This window comes from Epinephelus lanceolatus, chromosome 14 (genome assembly GCF_041903045.1).
Source record: "Epinephelus lanceolatus isolate andai-2023 chromosome 14, ASM4190304v1, whole genome shotgun sequence".
Lineage (NCBI taxonomy): Eukaryota > Metazoa > Chordata > Actinopteri > Perciformes > Serranidae > Epinephelus > Epinephelus lanceolatus.
The window spans coordinates 8,092,035-8,110,191 of NC_135747.1; the positions used below are offsets into that span (position 1 = coordinate 8,092,035).

Sequence of the window (18,157 nt, forward strand, 5' to 3'; positions counted from 1 at the left end):
TGGCACCTACTTTATATACTAAGCTAGTTTGTCAGACATGCAAACGTCTGCATATTACATAGAGCAGATAAAAACTCCTAATTCCTTATACTTTTTCCTCTCTTTTTTTGGTTTAGGAATGACTGAATACAAAGACACAACCTTACAAATTCTTAAGATGTATATCACTCTTGTTAGTGCTACAGGCTCATATACTGTAGCTGTCAGTTATGATGTCAAACCTCATTTTTATAGCAACAAATAACTCACTAAAACCAATTTAAACATACAGCAACGAGCTGAGAACTTAAGTATTAGAAAACATCTTTAGAAAAAAAAAGTATTATGTACCTTGAAAGTGGAATGAATCACTTTGCGGGTATTGTGGCACTCAAAACAATTATCCACTGATTTATAGACGTTTCTTTGCCAATGTGCGTCTATGGGCCCAGTGGTATCACATGACTGACCCTGAAAATTGCAGTATAAATGTTAGGCCACCATGAAAATTGGCTTCATAGCTTGGCACACTTCCTGAGGGCCTGAGGAAGCTGTACTGCAGCCAGCCACCAGTGAGCAAACAAGATAATTTGGCTTCACTTCTGGGGAGCTGTCATGTTAGCCATCTTTATGTACAGTCTATGCTATAGCCACATGCACACCACTTCAATATGAGGAGAAACCCAAGCTTGACAGGCCTGCTGTGCCTAGCTATGGTTAGCAAACGATCAATTCTACATGTTTTGCTAAGTTGTCGGGCTAGTTTGGAGAAAATAGGATCTGACACTGAAGCCCTTCTGGACCCACAGACAGTGCAGATTGCTAAAATTGCATCAGACTGATTTTTTTTGTTGTGTGAAATGCATCTTTAAATGTTTATCTCCCGAGGGACATTTCTTCTGACACCCAGTGAATACTTTTGGCTGTTTGATTTAAGCAACTTAAACTGTCACTCCATATCTGGCGAAATAAACTCTTGCTTCATTTGCACAGTGTTTTAGTTTGGTGAGGTGGTTGTCACTTTAAGGTCAGAATTACAGATTTGTCATCATCCAAGATGTCAGCTGCTGCTCCTTTAGTGTCACTCAGATCTCCTGGCACTTTGAATTCAGAATGATAATCTTGCTCTCTTTGAAGATGTCAGCCTGCCAGTGTCACTCTCTTCTCCCAACTCCACATTTGACTCTTCTTCTTGACTGGAAGGAGAATTAAATCTGACTGCTGAGAAAACCTCTGAAATGTGTTTCATTCTGTATTTTTTTCAGGTGCAATGGAACCAAAAAAGTTGACCTACATCAAATCAAAAACAAGAGCCACTCCGAGCCAACAGAAAGAGCAGACAAGACTCCAGCTTGCCAACTGTAAGACACGTGAACAGCTTTATTTAAGACACTTCTGTCCAAAAACCATGTTATATTCTGTGTCCACTTATCTTTATGTATTTATAGTTGTACACATTTTCATTCTCCAACTTTATCATCCAGCAACAGAAGCCCCTTCTTGCTAGGATAATAAAAAAACTCCAGAAATATCTTTTACGATATCACCTCTGAACGTCAAAGTGACCTGTACAATTAACATAAACATGTTTCTGTATGATTAACTTGGACCTCCAGCCTTGGAAAATATAAAATCGCATGAGAAACTGAAAGCTGTTGAGTTCAAAAGACTGCTGAGAACTACAAACAGGGTCACAGTTTGTTTCAAGAGTTTGATACTCAAGATAAGTATTATTATTTTTGCACCCTGAAGGGTTATATTGGCAAGTGTGATGAAAGTTGAAAAGATAAATCTAGAATCTGCCTGCTGAAGCCTTGTCAGACATATTCAAATTTTGCCTCCCCAAACTGACACTGTAAGTGGTAGCTGTAAAGATGAAAAATGTGCAACAATCACTTCTTCACATTGTAAAAACAGTGTATTTGCCTAGAAAAGACACTTTAAATGCTACACTTTCCTGTAAAACTCATTTCTACCCTCATTGAACAGAAAGCAAGCTTAATGGTAGCAACTAAACACATGACTAACACAAACATCATTTGCATCTTACTACAGTACATTAACGTTGGCATTTACAACGTGTGTGTGTGTGTGTGTGTGTGTGTGTGTGTGTGTGTGTGTGTCGTAGATTGCAAGACATGCCTGTGTGTTAAAAACCAGCCACAGGATTTAGACTGCACATGAGGCACCATCCCATCTCACACACATAAACACACACACATCCCTGTACCTCTATCTTTGTGAGGACCCTAATTGACAAAATGTACCCCCATCCCCTGACCCTAACCTTAAAGGTCCCATATTATGCCCATATTCAGGTTCATACTGTGTGTGTTGGGTTTCCATTTCAGTGGAATTACACTGCTCGGCAACAGTTTGGGTCCATGTTTACTTTCTGTCAGCTGTTGTCATTCACATACAGGGCAAAACATTCCAACAAGAGATACAAAAGGACCCATTAGACTGTTTATATTTCAAACGGTCTATATAGTATAGTTATGATATCACAAAGTCATAGAAATCCTAACAGCTTGTTTATAGGCACAGTTTCTGAATACGAACTGTGTACATTTCTCTGTGGTTTGAGTATTCTAATACTTTTACTTTTACTTTTAAGGCATGGAAAACTGACTTTTCACAATATGTGTCCTTTAACCATTACAGGGAAATGCCTCACCACAACTGTTATCCTAATCTAAACTTTATTCTAACCTAAATTTTGAAACCAAGTCCTACCCATCAAACAGGCCTCTGAAGAAGTAAAGTTTGTTGCACACACACACACACACACATGCATACACAAAATGCACATAAAGATTCTGTGTTCCTTCGAGTCAGATGATTTTATGAAAGCAATTTCACTCACAGAAATGTACTCATACAACTGTAATATTCTGTACAAGCGTATGCCATTCACAAATTCCCACAGTTATGGTCTACGTATGCTGAGTCAGACCTTGTGTCAGTTTAACTTACACCCCTTTCTCACCCAAATTAGCATGTGTATGCAGCTTTTTAAACACCAGAACACCCACAAAAATAGGGGATAGACTCTTTTCCCACTGTCAGTATACTAGAGCCTTGCACACAGCTCTGCACACAAGTGTGCCTTTCTGTTTTTTCTACCTTTTTTTTTGCATTTAATATCAGGGATGGGAGGGAAAACAGGTTAGTAAACAGTAGACAGCAGCATGAAGGCCAGTGAAAATGTTCCGGCGGTTACTTCTTTTTACTTTTTTATTTTCTTATTCAGTCTCTGTTTCAAACTCTGTGCAGACTATATTTCGAACGATGGTCACGAGCTGCTTAGATGGAGATGGACGGTATTTTCTGTCATTACATATCGCTGGCAAAGGGTCTGAAAGTAGCACATCCAGTTGTATTTCCATCATTGCCAATCGAAGCCGATCCAAGCTGGAGCCAGTAAATACCTTCGACTACTGCAGAGTCAATTGTCCTGGATGTGAATGCTGATTGTGTCCTTTCCCATTAAATACAAAAGCCAGATTTTAGCAGGTGTTAGTGGGGTTTTTTGTTCAGTGGTAAAGGGGCTTCAGACAGCTGACTTATGTGGGAGAGTGATGCAACGTTACATCAACATGCAGGGCAGCAGGTTTCTTTAAATATCATCTCTGCCCAACACAATCAAATCACAAGTTGACTGTTTCTATTTGCATTTAAACTGTAGTTGCTCATGCAGTATAACTGAAAATGATACATGTTAAATTTACTTCCAACAACAGTTGAACAATTGAAATCACCATAAACTGTAATTTAAGGTGTTCTGCAGTCAGTAGAAAGAGTTGCTGACTTCCCTTTGAATAAACTTGGTTGTGTATGTGCAGGTTATTGGAACATATATAGAGGAATTGTATTGTAATAAGTGATTCAACCATTTCTGGGGAAATAAATAAATACTGTATCATAAGAACCAACTTATAACAGTACGTGTTAAATTTCTTGAAATGGCAGAGGTTTTATTTTGGATGTTTGCATGGCACTGTGCTGCAGAATCTCACTCTACTCTATGTCTCTCATTTCAGAGTTTATGAAGCTGACTGAGTCAACCTGAAGCAAAGAATCAAGCAATCAGTTGAATTTATCACTCTAACACACATGGAGGATACCGAAATCCCACAGTTTGGACACTGCATCTCTGTATCAGGATGAAACGCTCAGAGCTGGACAACAAGTGAGCTTGGCATTGTGGGCTTCCACCTGTGCTCAGTGTAGTGTTGAGATACTGAGTAGCCTTTGAGGTGTAGTAATGAACCTTCTGGCAGCCATGTTGGTGGTCTGCAGCTCATTGGCATCAGCTGTGTGCAGCTGATTGAATTTCTAAATGTACTTCTCTGCTGTCTCACAGGACTGGAGGTAAACAGACATTTACATTTTCCTGTTTTTTTTTTTTTTGTTTTTTTTTCAACTTGTTCTTACTCCAAACTCATCAAATACTGACGCTTGGTCAGTGGCCCTCGGCGTCTGATGTTGACACACCAAGGCACTCTTAAGCATCTATATGAGATTGCACTGTGATGCATCACTATTAGACACTCTGAGAAACTGACGCAGTATAAAGAGCAAGGGGACTTTCACCCAGGAGACTGCTGTTTGTCTTCCATGTGAAACCAAAGGTCACCACTGACTTATTTTAACTACGTGACATTTATCATGTGACATACCCACACCCAGAGCATCATTTTGATGCACAGGATCACTGACCAAACATCTGTATTTGAGAACTTGAGAGTAAGAATCTGTAATAGAAGTAATCATACTAAAACGTGACTGATTTTTTTTTTTTTTTTTTTGGTATCAGGTTAGCTACTGTAGCACTTTCATGGCTACCTGTTATCATCATTTTCTTAGTTAAACAGCTGCATTTTTATACTGCTATGTAATAACCATACTTGTTAGCTAGTTAAGCTAACTGCATAGAAAAAGAACAACTAAAAATAGGAAGACAGTTTCCAGTGTTGCAGTAACCTGAATGCTAAAAAACCCCACAACTAATCAGAGAATTAGCTCTACATAACTGTAACTGACTTAATTGATCTTCCACTGCAGCACACAGCTATCATCTTTAAAAAGATACTTCTCACATTGCAACTCCAACACCATGTAATGGGTACAGCAATGTTATTGCAACCCTGTCACCAACAAATTATGTTCACATACAACTAACTGAGTGCCGCTATACCGCAGAAATGGATGAGTATAATCAAATGAATAATCTTTTCATTTTTACAGCCAAAATATTTGCCACAGTACAGAAAGGACTGTCAATACTATGTGGACTCCAACAAGGATTTGTCTACTCATCTATAATCTACACATGGAAATACATAACAGTAAACTATTTTATCAACTTTTGTAACCTGGTGGTTAAAATTGCATCGATTAAATTTGGCCACTAGGGGACAAAACAAAACACAATGACAGACAGAGGCTGTGTTTGACATTGCATACTAACATACTATTCATACTAAGTATGATGTAAAATGAGTATATAATGCATTCTAACCATGGATGTGTTAAGAGAACTGGATACAGCATTAGAGGTGGGGCCCCATTCATTCCTATGGAAGTTGCCCAGTGGTGCATGAGGCCAAAAACATTCAACTGCCACTCATGCTACCGGCCGAGCTGGCTACTTAATTTTAGTGCTTCGCTAATTTGAACGGTTAAAAAAAAAAAAAATAATAATAATAATCTAGCAGTTCTAGACTTTAAAAATGGTACCGGACTGAATGGATCAAATCCTGGTTGTGAAACGAATCTTTTTGGCTGGTGTGTCATTTACAGACATTTACAGACACCTCTTTCCCAATGTAAGTCTATGGGAAAACGTTTTTTTGGGGGGCCCAATGGCATCATGTGATGGGTTCTGGAGTTTCAATTCTGTTTGGGGGCCTGGTTCCAACTGCATAGTATGGGATTTTGTGAATGCAAGAAATGGATGGATGTATACTAGATTAGCAAGAATTTCTGAGTATGAGACATGACTTTACTCAACATACTCAACTGCCCCGAAACTCAATATGGCTCTTCACACTGTCCAATGATGGACTGTGAGGCAAACTGTTTAAAGCATTAACCACTGGCCAAAATTTAATGATGTTAAAGTACAAGGCGGCACAGTGGTTAGTATTGTCACCTCACAGCAAGAGGATTCCCGATTCAAACCTAGGCTGGGGGGCTTCTCCCACAATCCAAAGACATGCAGGTTATGTTAATTGGTGACTCTAAATTGCCCATAGGTGGGAATGTGAGTCTCTGTGTGTTAGCCCTGTGATAGTCTGGCGACCTGTCCAGGGTGTACCCCGTCTCTTGTCCAATGTCAGCTGGGATAGACTCCAGCCCCCCTGCGACCCCTAACAGGATAAGCAGGCACAGATATGGAGTAATGTTGAAGTACAGTTAAGAGGAAAAGTGCGGGGACACACATAATGTAGTGTAGAAAACAACACTAAAACATTTAATAATTTTAATTTGCCTTAAAATAACACTGGAGAGAATTAAATTTAGTGGAAGAGGTACTGTTGTTTTATATTTGTAATAAACTATTTTCATTCAAATGTTAGTCGATAATGTTGTGATTAATACAGTTGTGATGAAGAGATGATATATTGCTTCAGTGTCAACAGTCTGCTGGTAATGGCAGCAGGGCGAGAGGCGGGGTACATCCTGGACAGGTCGCCTGTCTATCGCAGGGCTGACACATAGAGACAAACAACCATTCGCACTCACATTCACACCTACGGACAATTTAGAGTTATCAATTAACCTAGTCCCCAATCTGCATGTCTTTGGACTGTGGGAGGAAGCCGGAGTGCCCAGAGAGAACCCATGCTGACACGGGGAGAACATGCGAACTCCGCACATAAGGGCTCCCACACCTGGGATCGAACCGGGAACCCTCTTGTTGTGAGGCGACAGTGCTAACCACCACACCACCGTGCCGCCCGGTAATGGCATATGTGATTATAATTAAGTAGGCAGTATTCAGTACACACTGATTGAGTAGACTATGTAATAAGCAGTATGTTGGTATGTATTTTTGAACACAGCCACAGCCTCAACATACTATCACCTTTAGAAAACTGTTATAGCTAACATGTTAGCAAACATTTACCGTACATACTTTCATATCCAGCAGAATAAAACAACATCCTATTTGACTGTTTCTGACCACTTTATTATTCAAAATGCAAGATACTCTTTTAATCTCCCTTTTGGTCTTCACCAACTCTTAAGAGTTGTGGGTCTTTAGCTTGCTAGTTTTTTGCCAACACAACCAACTACTCACTAAATGTTTTCATCTGGTAAGCATCAGTTAGCATACAGTGGTTTTATCTGACTGTACAACCTGTGTAATCAAAACAATGAGCCAGAAGAAACTGTAATTTCTTCCATTTTCAAAAAAATCAGTGCAGGTTTAAACATTGAAATACCTTTGCACAAGCATGAATTCACCACCTGGCCTCCATAATGACACCAGCTGTGGTCATTTGTTTAATTGAAGATCTAATCCTGCTTTAGATTTAATAAATATCTCAGCTGCAATATGTATCCCAGTCATTTATTTTTCAGATGGAACCTACTGAACTCAAGATCACAAACTACTTCAGACTTCTATCCTGAAAACATTTTATGTACAGCACTAACTACTGATTGCCATTCATGAGCTGAGTAATGTGATTCTTTAAAGTGTGCACTATCTTGTAAACTTTTTTTTATTGTCACAATGTTAATATCAACTTGCATGCAACCACCCTCTGGCTTATTCTAACCACAGAGATGCATCATATAATTCCGATAGCCATCATATGAAGAGTTTCATCACAAGATGGGAAAAATACTTATACGTACGTATAATATGTGAAACATTATATGCACTGCTCAGTATTTATGACATTAAACTGGCATCACTTTTAAAATATCATGCAGAGTGTCACTTGGACATCTGAAATTGTGTGTTGTATTGTCGATAGGTGTCATGTTTTGAAAATGGTGCACATCTTGTCTTGGTATGAAACTCTTTACATGTGACGTGCATTCTGTATTATTATTTTCTTTTTACATATTTCCACAGTTATGACATCAAGACAAAGCAGTGAGTTTTGCATGTAACCCTAGTTATAAAGCACCTAGTAGGCGCGTTGTGGACATTGTTGTGCTAGCTCAGGGAAAATACCATTTATTGTCTTTGATAGATGCTGTGGATTTAATAGGTAAACCTCAACTTTAAAATGTGAAACCATTTCATTGCAACCAGTGAACACACCAGATGTCACTGTAATGGTTTAAGGTTATTACCTGAACTCAATATTTTCCTCTTGTCAGTTTCTGTCCGTACATTTAACTGTAAAATATCTCACCAGTTTCTCTCTCTATTACGTATACTGTGTCCTTTATAGTAATGTTTTTGGTGTTTTGAATGCATCCCGACAATTACGCTTTGCGATGTTTACCCCTCACACCTTTGTCAGCTCCCTGCCTTTTATGTGTAGATACTTGCCAAAATGTGTATTGCCAAGCACTGAGCTAATCACATATACAGAAAATGAATGCAACTAAAACTACATATCAGACTTGTCATGGTGACTATAGCCATATTCTTTTTGAAACATTAGAGACAGTTGACACTTTCATGTGATGTAGAACTGTGGAGCACTGTAACGTTGCACAATATCATTAGTCCTGTCTTCTTACTGTATTTACCTCCTCTTTAAATCTTTACTCACTTGCTACATGTATATGTTGAAGGTAATATTTGTAAAGTGCAGTTCATGCTAATAGCAACAAGCAGGTATAATAAATGAAATATGTAGCGTATACAGTGAGAAGAGGCGTTAATGGATCAGGGAACAGATTGGCTGTACTGATACGGGTAGATGGAGCATGGCGTCTGTGTTTTTAAAATGGCTCGCATAATGAAGAGCCTCACTCTCACAAGAGTATTGTATTTTTCTAACATTTACTCTAATGCCCTGTATTTGTACTCAGCACTGATGAGTGTAATTTACCATTTATTGCACATATTGTTACTCAACTATTACAGTAATTCTCCCTCTAAATGTTTTTTTTTTTCAGAACCCAATAATAACAGTGATGTTCTTGTGTGACTGTCACCTTAGCAGTACGAGTTGAGAATTGTATATTACTGATATTCTTTGTTTTATGTAAAAGAAGAAAGAAAAAATAAACTATTTCAATACTTATACAACTTGAAGGATGTTGCTTTATGGTTTGATGTATTTCACTAAATTCATGTGCCTGTTAAAAGCTCCATTTCATGCTTACGGGGAAGATAATTTCCTCCTAGTTCAAGTGTCCACTCCAGACTCCAGCCCAGTCTCTGTGCTTGCCAGTTTGAAAGATGGAAGTGCAGTGGGTCCAACTTCCTTGTCCAACTCTGCAACAAGTGTTGTTTTATTCCATTAAATTCAAAGTAAACAATTTGCAGAATACCGACATGTCATGGGCAGTGGACCAGGGTTTCTCAAACTGGAAGCAAACTCCAGCTGAGCTGCCAAACAGAGTGGTCAGATAAAAACTAAAATGAAAAACAAAAACAAATGAAGAATGCTCTTTCTAAATTTGACATCCATGCATTGAAGTAATTGGTGTGAGCTAGCACATTCTCATTCCCAGGGTGTCAAATACTGCCATTTTGTCACGTCCCTCGGTGTGTGATATCGATGCCAAAGGCACCCCTCAGTGTCTTTATGAGACACACTGGGCTTTGGAAGTTTGGAAGGAAAGGATGTGGATGGGTCAAACAAAACAGACTTTCACCCAGAAACTTAAGTTTGTTGTCTGCATAAGCCAAAAATTAACGTTTTAACCTAATGTTACATAATTTACTAATGGTTGTCATGCACTTATGTCAGTCACATGACATGTTTATATCACATTACATATCATATAACAAACACACATAGTTCAACCCAAAACATGATATTTTTTTCACAACATAACCAAGTAGTTTTGTTGCCTAAACCTAACTGCTATCATTTCATAACATAAACCTCTTGTTGCAATGTATTTCAGCAGTGCATCACATGGAGATGACATGTTTTATTTGTAGGCTACGTTAAATTTGAAGCTGCTGGTTTGCTTAGCTTATAAAAACTGAAAGTGGCACAAACAGCTAACCTGGCTCTGTCTAAAGATACAGAAAACTGGCCTGTAAAGATCACTAATGAACACATTTCAATCAGGAGAGACTCATTTTTATAGTAAAAAGTATATTTATTGACGTGCACATAAGAATGAAAAATGTGAAAAGTCTTTGGCGATTAGACCACATCGAGATGGTATGATTTAAGGAGGGTGATGAATCCATTGTCAAATAGGGAACCCCCCCCCGGGGTCTAGACGCTGGTGGTGGTAGACGGGGTGAAGATGAGATCAGAGGAGGATGTGGAGAAGATGGAGGAATGCTGATGATCTGGATAGGTAGAGGAATGAGTCTTCGTTGAGCTTATCCTGGACTCTGGATATGATGGCTGGAGGTGAGCAGGGTGGAGTGACAATTCTGCCTGAAATGACAACTGACAGCAGCAGAGGAGAGAGCAGATTTAAAATTTGGCAGTTGCATCTTGATTGGTCTTCCAACACTTCAGGCCCCTGACACAGGGAAAGCACGTGTTAGTAAGGACCCACAACTGCACCATGGTGGCCTACATTAAACGGCAGGGTGAAGTTCAGTCCGCTGCTCTGTTGAGGATGGTATAGAGCCTGTGGTTGTGGGCCTCAGAGTATTTTTTGTCTCTGAAGGCTTTCACATTCTAGGACTGGAAAACAGACGTGCACACATAGGGCTCTAGTTTCCTGGCGCAGCGCAGGTGGCACAGGGTGGCGAACCCCGCACAGAGCTAGTTTCAAGCAGCGCAACCCGAGGCGTGCTCAGTTTGATAGTTTGGCAGACCAAGGTGCACTGAGATGGGTGTGGCAGCGCAGCAGGGGGAGGTGTCGTTTGGCTGACCGGCGGACAGTGCGCACATGTCATCAAAACCTCACAGGCCGGTTTCCAGAATGTCAGGCACATTAACAATGCAATAAATACCCACAAAAAAACACTATTCAATGCAACTATCTGCAATCAGCACATAAATGTATCTCTATATCGACTGTCCCGTCACATCTGATGTCAGATCAAAGGGGACTGGCACTGTTTGGCACGTTTGGCACGCGTACTGGAAACCCGTGGAGGTCTGCTCACAGTTCCGTATATTCGTACACTGCGAGCTTGGACCTCCCGGACCAAAACATCAGTTTCCTCCTGGGAGAAGTTTGGCCGTCTCATGCTGCTGCTCTCTTCTGCCATGGCAAATTGAGTAAACTCTCATTATGCCTTTGCGCGGCGCATTTAAGGGGGAGGAGAGGGGCTCATTTGATTGGTGTGATGTGTGTAAAACCCACTCCACGCCTTCTCTCCTCCCTCTTTCCGACTTGCACAGGTAAGGCTCATTTATGCTCAACGTTAAATACGGATCCGGATCCGGATCCGGATACGGACGGAGCCTTCTGTCCGTGCTCTGCGTTCATTTTGTCCGTATTTCTGCATGTTTCCATAAAGCTTATGGATACGGGCCAAACGGAGCAGTGCCACCAGGAACCGTGGGGGCAGTGTTGCTGTCACTACCCGATACGTAGCTCTAGTGAGACACGAAGAAGAAATAACAATTCAATTTCTTTCATCGCAATCCAGTCGCAATGTATTTAACGGCCTCACTGACCACCGCCTCCTGCAACGCTGCCCCTGTTTTTGTCTTTTATGCAAGAGGTACATTATCAATATCTCCTCCACAGTCGCCATGTTTGTTTTTGAGTTTGCTGTTGTCATAAACTTTTGACGCTGGGCTGCCCCCTGGTGGATATATTGGTTAACATCCATGCCAACGTAAAGGGCGCATGGAAGTATGTGGGCAGTGACGGTAACATCGTTTGAAACAGACGTATACATTTTCGTACGTAAAGGGAGCATAAATGAGCCTGTAGGAGGGACGGAGGTGGGAAAGACGAGTAGCTGCACCAGCGCGCATGGTGTGCCAAACTTGCAAAATACACCTGGCCACACCCAGTTGGCGAAGCGCAGGTGCACCGTGCCTCCGCCTCGCCCGGTCTGCGAAACTAGAGGCCTTAAGGCTCATTTATGCGTGTTGTGTCTCACTAGAGCTACGTATCGGGTAGTGACAGCAACACTGCCCCCATGGTTCCCGGTGGTACTGCTCCATTTGAAATGAACACGGAGCACGGACAGAAGGCTCTGTCCGTATCTGGATCCGTATTTAATGTTGAATGTCAAGGGGAGTTTCCTACCTAACGAGTGGAGGCTTCACCCCAAGGTGGTGAGGCAGTTCTGGACTCGGTTCAAGAAAGCAAAAATGGATCTGGACACCAGCTGATGCAACATCCACTGCCGCCATGGTTCTCCTGTGAGCCACCAACGAAAATCCCACTGGGGGTGCATTTGCACATGCATCATGGCCAAGAAAGCTGCTTTACACCTTTACACCCCTCTGTCTTATTCCTCCCCTGTTGCAGAGAGTGAGTCAGGCACAGTTGTGGTCATTCTGGTTGCCGCTCAGTGCCATCATGGTATACAGAAATGAGTCAAATAGTGGCAGCCCAGCCTGGGACTATCCACCAGTTCTGGGGGGCTCTGTCTCAGGAGGCCAGTATGCTAGAGATACAGAGACAGCAAACTTCAGAGGGAAGGCTGCAAATCAATCAGTGTGCTCCAGTCCTTTGCTCCTCTAAGGCCTGATGGTTAATGCACATGGCTCACAGAAGTGTAGTGTACTTGGATTTACAATGAAAGATTTCATGTGAAGCACATGCACAAAAAAACAAAATAAAGTAAAACAAAAAGAGAAAAACGTGTATATTTTGCATTTTTACAAAAATGTGTGTGTGTTTGGGAGATAAATCAAATGTTACATGCATGTAACAAAAAAAGTCCATATGGTTACTTACAGTTACATTTAAATCAGTCAAGCAAATACAACAATATGATTAAACTGTCTTCTGTGCTTTCATTAATAGTAGTAGTAAAGAAAAACATATTTTGAATGCCTTTATCTGTCCTAAAATCACATTTAGATTCCTTGACAGAGACTGATTTATGACTGATAAAGTTGTATTTACATCTTTGCGCAAGGGACATGTCCCCTTCAATATTTAAAATGTGCAGGACTTTTACTTAAAGACACTACACTGTAAATTGATGCAAAAAAACAGCACCAGAATGGCAGAAATTTAGTATTTGAAGCTCAAAATTTTCGGGCAGATGACTTCCAAACCCACCATTTCATATGTTTCATATAAGATCATGATTTGGGTTAAAATGATGATTTGGTTTCACACTAGGCACCAATAGTGGTCTCCTGGGTGAAAGTCCTGTGACCCATCCATCAAGCATACCCTCATATGAACACAGACTCTCTCGCTCTTTATACTACGTCAGTTGCTCTAAGCATCTAATAATGGCGCATGATTTGGTGCATTGGTATCAGACGGCATAAGCCACTGACCAAGCATTGATATTTTATGAGTTGGGCTGTCACCAATGAGGCAGGTCTGCCTAGACTGCAGGCAATCTCAGGGCAAAAAGTCCATAAATTATTGCTTATTGCTTGCCTGTTGCTAATTAATTATTGCTTTCAGTGCAGGGTCATAACTAAAGGCGGCTTAGATCCTCTCCCACCTGGACTATGCAGCTGAACAGTCAGAGAAGAATGCCCAGAGATGTTTTACTAACAAATAAACCTGAAAAATAAATTAGGATTATCCCTAGTGGAAATTACACCCTTGTCATTGATGACAACAGAGAAACTTTTAAATATTGTTCTTAACTGCAATCAGGTAAGCAAACAGCCTCTCTGAAAGCATCAAGGTTACTGTTACCTTGTGCAGTTTGAGCTTTCAGAGTAAATGCCTCGAGTCCTGGAGTCTTACTGTCTTTGACATAATGACTTCCTTCTGATTTATAGACAGTAATTTAATAACAAGGCATGCAATATGATCCTTTTCCAAAGACAAAAGAAGTCTCATATTTCACTTATAAATTGAGTTCATTTTGGACATTTTGTTCAAAAAGCTTTCCTTCCACTTTTAAGATGCTGGACACATTGTGCATGCAGTTGGCTTTTTTTTCTGATCTGATGGTCAGTCATCCTTGATTAGTGTTGCTGTTATAGAAAGCTCTATGCATAATGCCTCCCAGTGTGCCATCAGTCATGTTATGACACTCTGCCATAGAGAGAAAGTACAGCTGGTGCACATTTAGCCTAACTTTCCTAAATGCAATGTTGCTCTCACTGCTGATGCCTGACTAAGAGTCTATGTCATTCTAATGCATAAAAAATAAAGTAAAATTCTCAAATTATGAATTTTAACCAGTCAGCTGGAACATTTTTCTCCTAAAATACTGAACCATCTTTTAATCTGACAGTTTCAATAGCTGCCCATTATCTCTTTTTACTTTCATACCAGCAAAGTTTCACTTTAATTGTCTTCCTGGACGTCTCATTTCAGACTAGAGAGTGTCCTGTTTGATATTGTAAATCTCCTCATTGCCTAAAATTTAATGTAAATGACCGTTAGCTAATTTAAAGTTCCACCAAAGCAGGGATTCATAACATTTAAGTGTCTTAATGTGTAATTATCTGAGTTCCAATTAAGCTGATTAGCATAGTAAATCACAAACAGCTTCTCTACAACCTGTCATAGTGTTTCATCCACATATTAAAACAGGTTGATCATGACGACTCTGAATCAAACTACTAGAGTTTATACAGAGGACTGAAACAGACTCAAATCTGCACCTCTTGAAACAGCTAAACAATGACAAAGCAGAATGTGACCCTCCTGCTGCAGATCAGTTTGTCCTCAGCTTGGTTTGTTCTGCACTGAAATTATCCTCCTCTTTATGCAGCAGTGTGCTGGTAGGTGTGGTGAGGCATGTACAGTATAAATGAGTTTGAGGTCTGGAAAGAGCAGGTTGATATGGTGTCGGGCTCAGCAATGAGGACCACAGTCATGAAGCAGAAATAGTTCAGCCAGGTTTCAGCCCTATATGAAATATTAGTCCACGCTGTACAGCACTGAACGACTAATCCATCTTTTGAACTTGTGAAAGAGTATCCTACTGGTTTTACCCCCAAGTGTTGCAGACAGTGTTATTAGTTTTTGAGAAGTGCTTCACTTCACAGTGCCTTATCACTGAGCCCTTTGTGGCAGATTTTTGTGCCGTGCCGCCACACACTAAACCGGAGAGCAGTGCGCCCCTCTTTCTGTTTACCTCTAACTTATGATGCATTTCACTGCCTGCAATATGTTTTTTTCCTCAGGCACGTTTTAAGTCTTAGTTTATGATTTGCTTATGAAAAGTAGCTGTTCAAAGGTCTGCAATGAAACTATGGTTAAATCATCCTGTTTGTTCCCATTAAGACCACAGAACTATAAAACCTATGACATGGAAACCTTTGCCCAATCAGAAAAATTCTGTGATTTGTTTGAAAGGTTGTTGCACACACATCATTCAGTTAGGAGTGATGTTATTATGTTGCCACTAAAGCTGGGGTAGGCAGAAATCTGGGAGAGGGGTACAAAAAAGATGACCACCAGATGACCACAGGCATATGCAGGTGCCTCATCCTTCACACTGTGGACTGCTTTCTTGGGAGGAGAGCATGTAGCAGCTCAGGAGACAGACCTTTGGTCGGCAGCTGTGGCAGCTCGGATTCTTCCAGTGCAAACACCCCAGCACCAGATGTCACTGTGTTTGGGTGGCCAGCGGCAGCACCGGTCTAACCTGTGCAATGGCAGCAACAAAAAGTTTGCTGATCCAGAGGGGAGTCAGGGCTGTCTGGTCCCCCTGGTGCTGAGCTTTGCGCTGGCTGGGTTTCGTTTGCTGCAGCTGTGGACTGGTGGTCAGTCTCTAGAGCTACCCGCTCCAGTGAGGTGGTCTGTAACAGTGGGGAATGAGGCCAAGGAGACACTGTGATTCCAAGCTACATTAGCTAGATCAGTGTGAACTTGGAGCCACAGCTGTGAACCTTTTGCTGCAGTTAGCAGGAGACTAAACCAGCATTATAGCAACATTTTCTGACCATCTCTGAAATGCTTCGCAGATACTGACACCTGTTTTGTTTTGTTTATTGTCAGACTCTCTTCTAGACTTTCTTTTTAATTAAGTCCATCTTCCTTTTTGATTTGCTTTGCAGTGTGGACAGTTTTTGCCAATGCTGAAATAGCAACTTTCTCTGCAGGGTTTTCTACCATTGAATCAGGCATTGCACATGGATCTGCATTTGTAGAACAACCAATAGGAATGCCCTGTCTCTGAAATGACCTGTGATTGGCCAAAGTCCTCCATCACTGGTTAGATTTTCTATAGCCCAAAAACAAAGCCAAGAGGAGGTGCAGAAGTCTAATGTTGTCTCTTGAATTACAATATGCGTTAAGTTTATTATTGGATTTTTACCCAGTGAGGCCAAAATTAAACTGCCTACCCCAGCTTTAATGAACAAAACTGTTTTTCTTTTTATCACTTTTGATTTAAATAACTCTGTTGTTACAAGGACTTCAATTTCTGGCAATTCAGCAAAATGATAAATCACAGAGTGACTTTTTTTTTTAAATCTCTGTTCGTGGCAGCTATGATATGGTTCCAGTTATTGGTTCAGATTATTGGCAGACCATGGTTATGGCAACTCAACAGCATCATTAAAAGGTAACCTAAGTATTTTTCAACCTGGTCACTATTTTCTCATGTTTTTGTGTCTAAGCAACTGTTGGGAACAACAAATTCTGAAACTGGTCCAGTGTTGAGTGAGAGCACTGCAGCCGGCAGCAGCAAAACATGCTGCAATGTAACGACTTAGGGCATGTGTACATCATCAACTTACATCCAAAAAAAAAAAACACATCAAAAAACTGTTGTCTCCATTAGTCACTAAGACACAAAAACATGTGAAATAGGGCCCAGGTTGAAGACAGTTACCCTTTAAAGTTAGACAACACAATCACTTGGACACATGGTAACTATTAATAAAAAGGCAAATGTTAATTGCAGGTCAGTAACGGGACATAACCTCCAGTCTCCTGCATCATAGTCCAACTCACTACAACCTCCACATCCTTAAATTTCTGCCCTGCTGCATAAGCAGCACTCTGCATCACTGAATCTTCATCAGTGAGGGGCAGAATTGTCTAATATGGAAGGTATTCTAAGGGATACTCAGCTGGATTTAAAGGATATTGCTGGTGATATTCTATATTTTTCTTACTGTCAACAAACCCTGTGAAGCTACCCAAACCAACAATAAATATGTCCTGGGGATTTGTTGAGGAAAAATATAGAATCACAGCTTTATCCTTTAGAATTGTTTTGGTGTGCTACTAACAGGAAAACAATTGCACTGTTTCACTGTTAAAGTTGAATGCCGTGTAATGCATTCAGTGTTCATCCTGAGGCTATAGTGATATACATAATGTCATATAAGCATGCACCATCATTGCTCTGATCTCACCTTCCTGTCACAGTAGCACTTAAGTTGTCACCCTGTGTTGTCACCTAGCCTATCTCTAAGTTTGTTTGCTCGCACCTTCTGATTCTCAAAATAAATGAAAAATAATACTGTCATAACCAAAGTGAAGTGGGTAGCTGCTCCTTTCTTTAATAGACCTCTTATATTAGGTCAAAGGAGGAATCGAGATAAATCTGAAGCATGGTAATGAAGTGATTTTCAGCACACAGATTACTAAAATTCTGGGGACTTTGGAGGTGAAAGCACTAAATCTGCACCGTCAGTTTATAGTCTAATTTCTGTAAAATGATGAGCTATAAATAAAGCAAATAAAGATTCTGGAGTTATTTAGATGTATGAGACAGATTTAGGGTGGTCGGCAGAGGAGAAATGAACATTTTCCCTGCCTGTTAGCCTCTTTATGACTCTTCATCAGACTTTATTGATCCCAATGGTGAAATCAGTTCGTTGCAGCAGCAGCAAATGTAATGGGATTCAACATAACCAAAAATGCCAAAAGTAATAATTATAATATGGAGAAGAAAGCACATTAGTCGTTCCTCAGCATCGCTGTCAAAACGGTGACTTTTTGATCACGTGGTACACAATACAACCGTGCACGTGCGCGTGCGTCA

At 40.5% G+C, this 18,157-nt stretch overlaps 1 protein-coding gene across 2 annotated transcripts in view; it reads left to right on the plus strand.

Annotated features, from left to right (window-relative positions):
* Positions 1 to 9,214, plus strand: part of LOC117251514 (nck-associated protein 5-like) — a 110,821-nt gene extending 101,607 nt beyond the window's left edge. For both annotated transcript variants that reach the window (XM_033617902.2, XM_033617901.2), the window contains 2 exons: positions 1,245 to 1,340; positions 4,023 to 9,214. In XM_033617902.2, coding sequence (XP_033473793.2) covers positions 1,245 to 1,340; positions 4,023 to 4,024 — 98 coding nt within the window. In that variant the 3' untranslated portion in view covers positions 4,025 to 9,214. The remainder of the gene's footprint in view (positions 1 to 1,244; positions 1,341 to 4,022) is intronic.
* Positions 9,215 to 18,157: the final 8,943 nt, after the last annotated feature.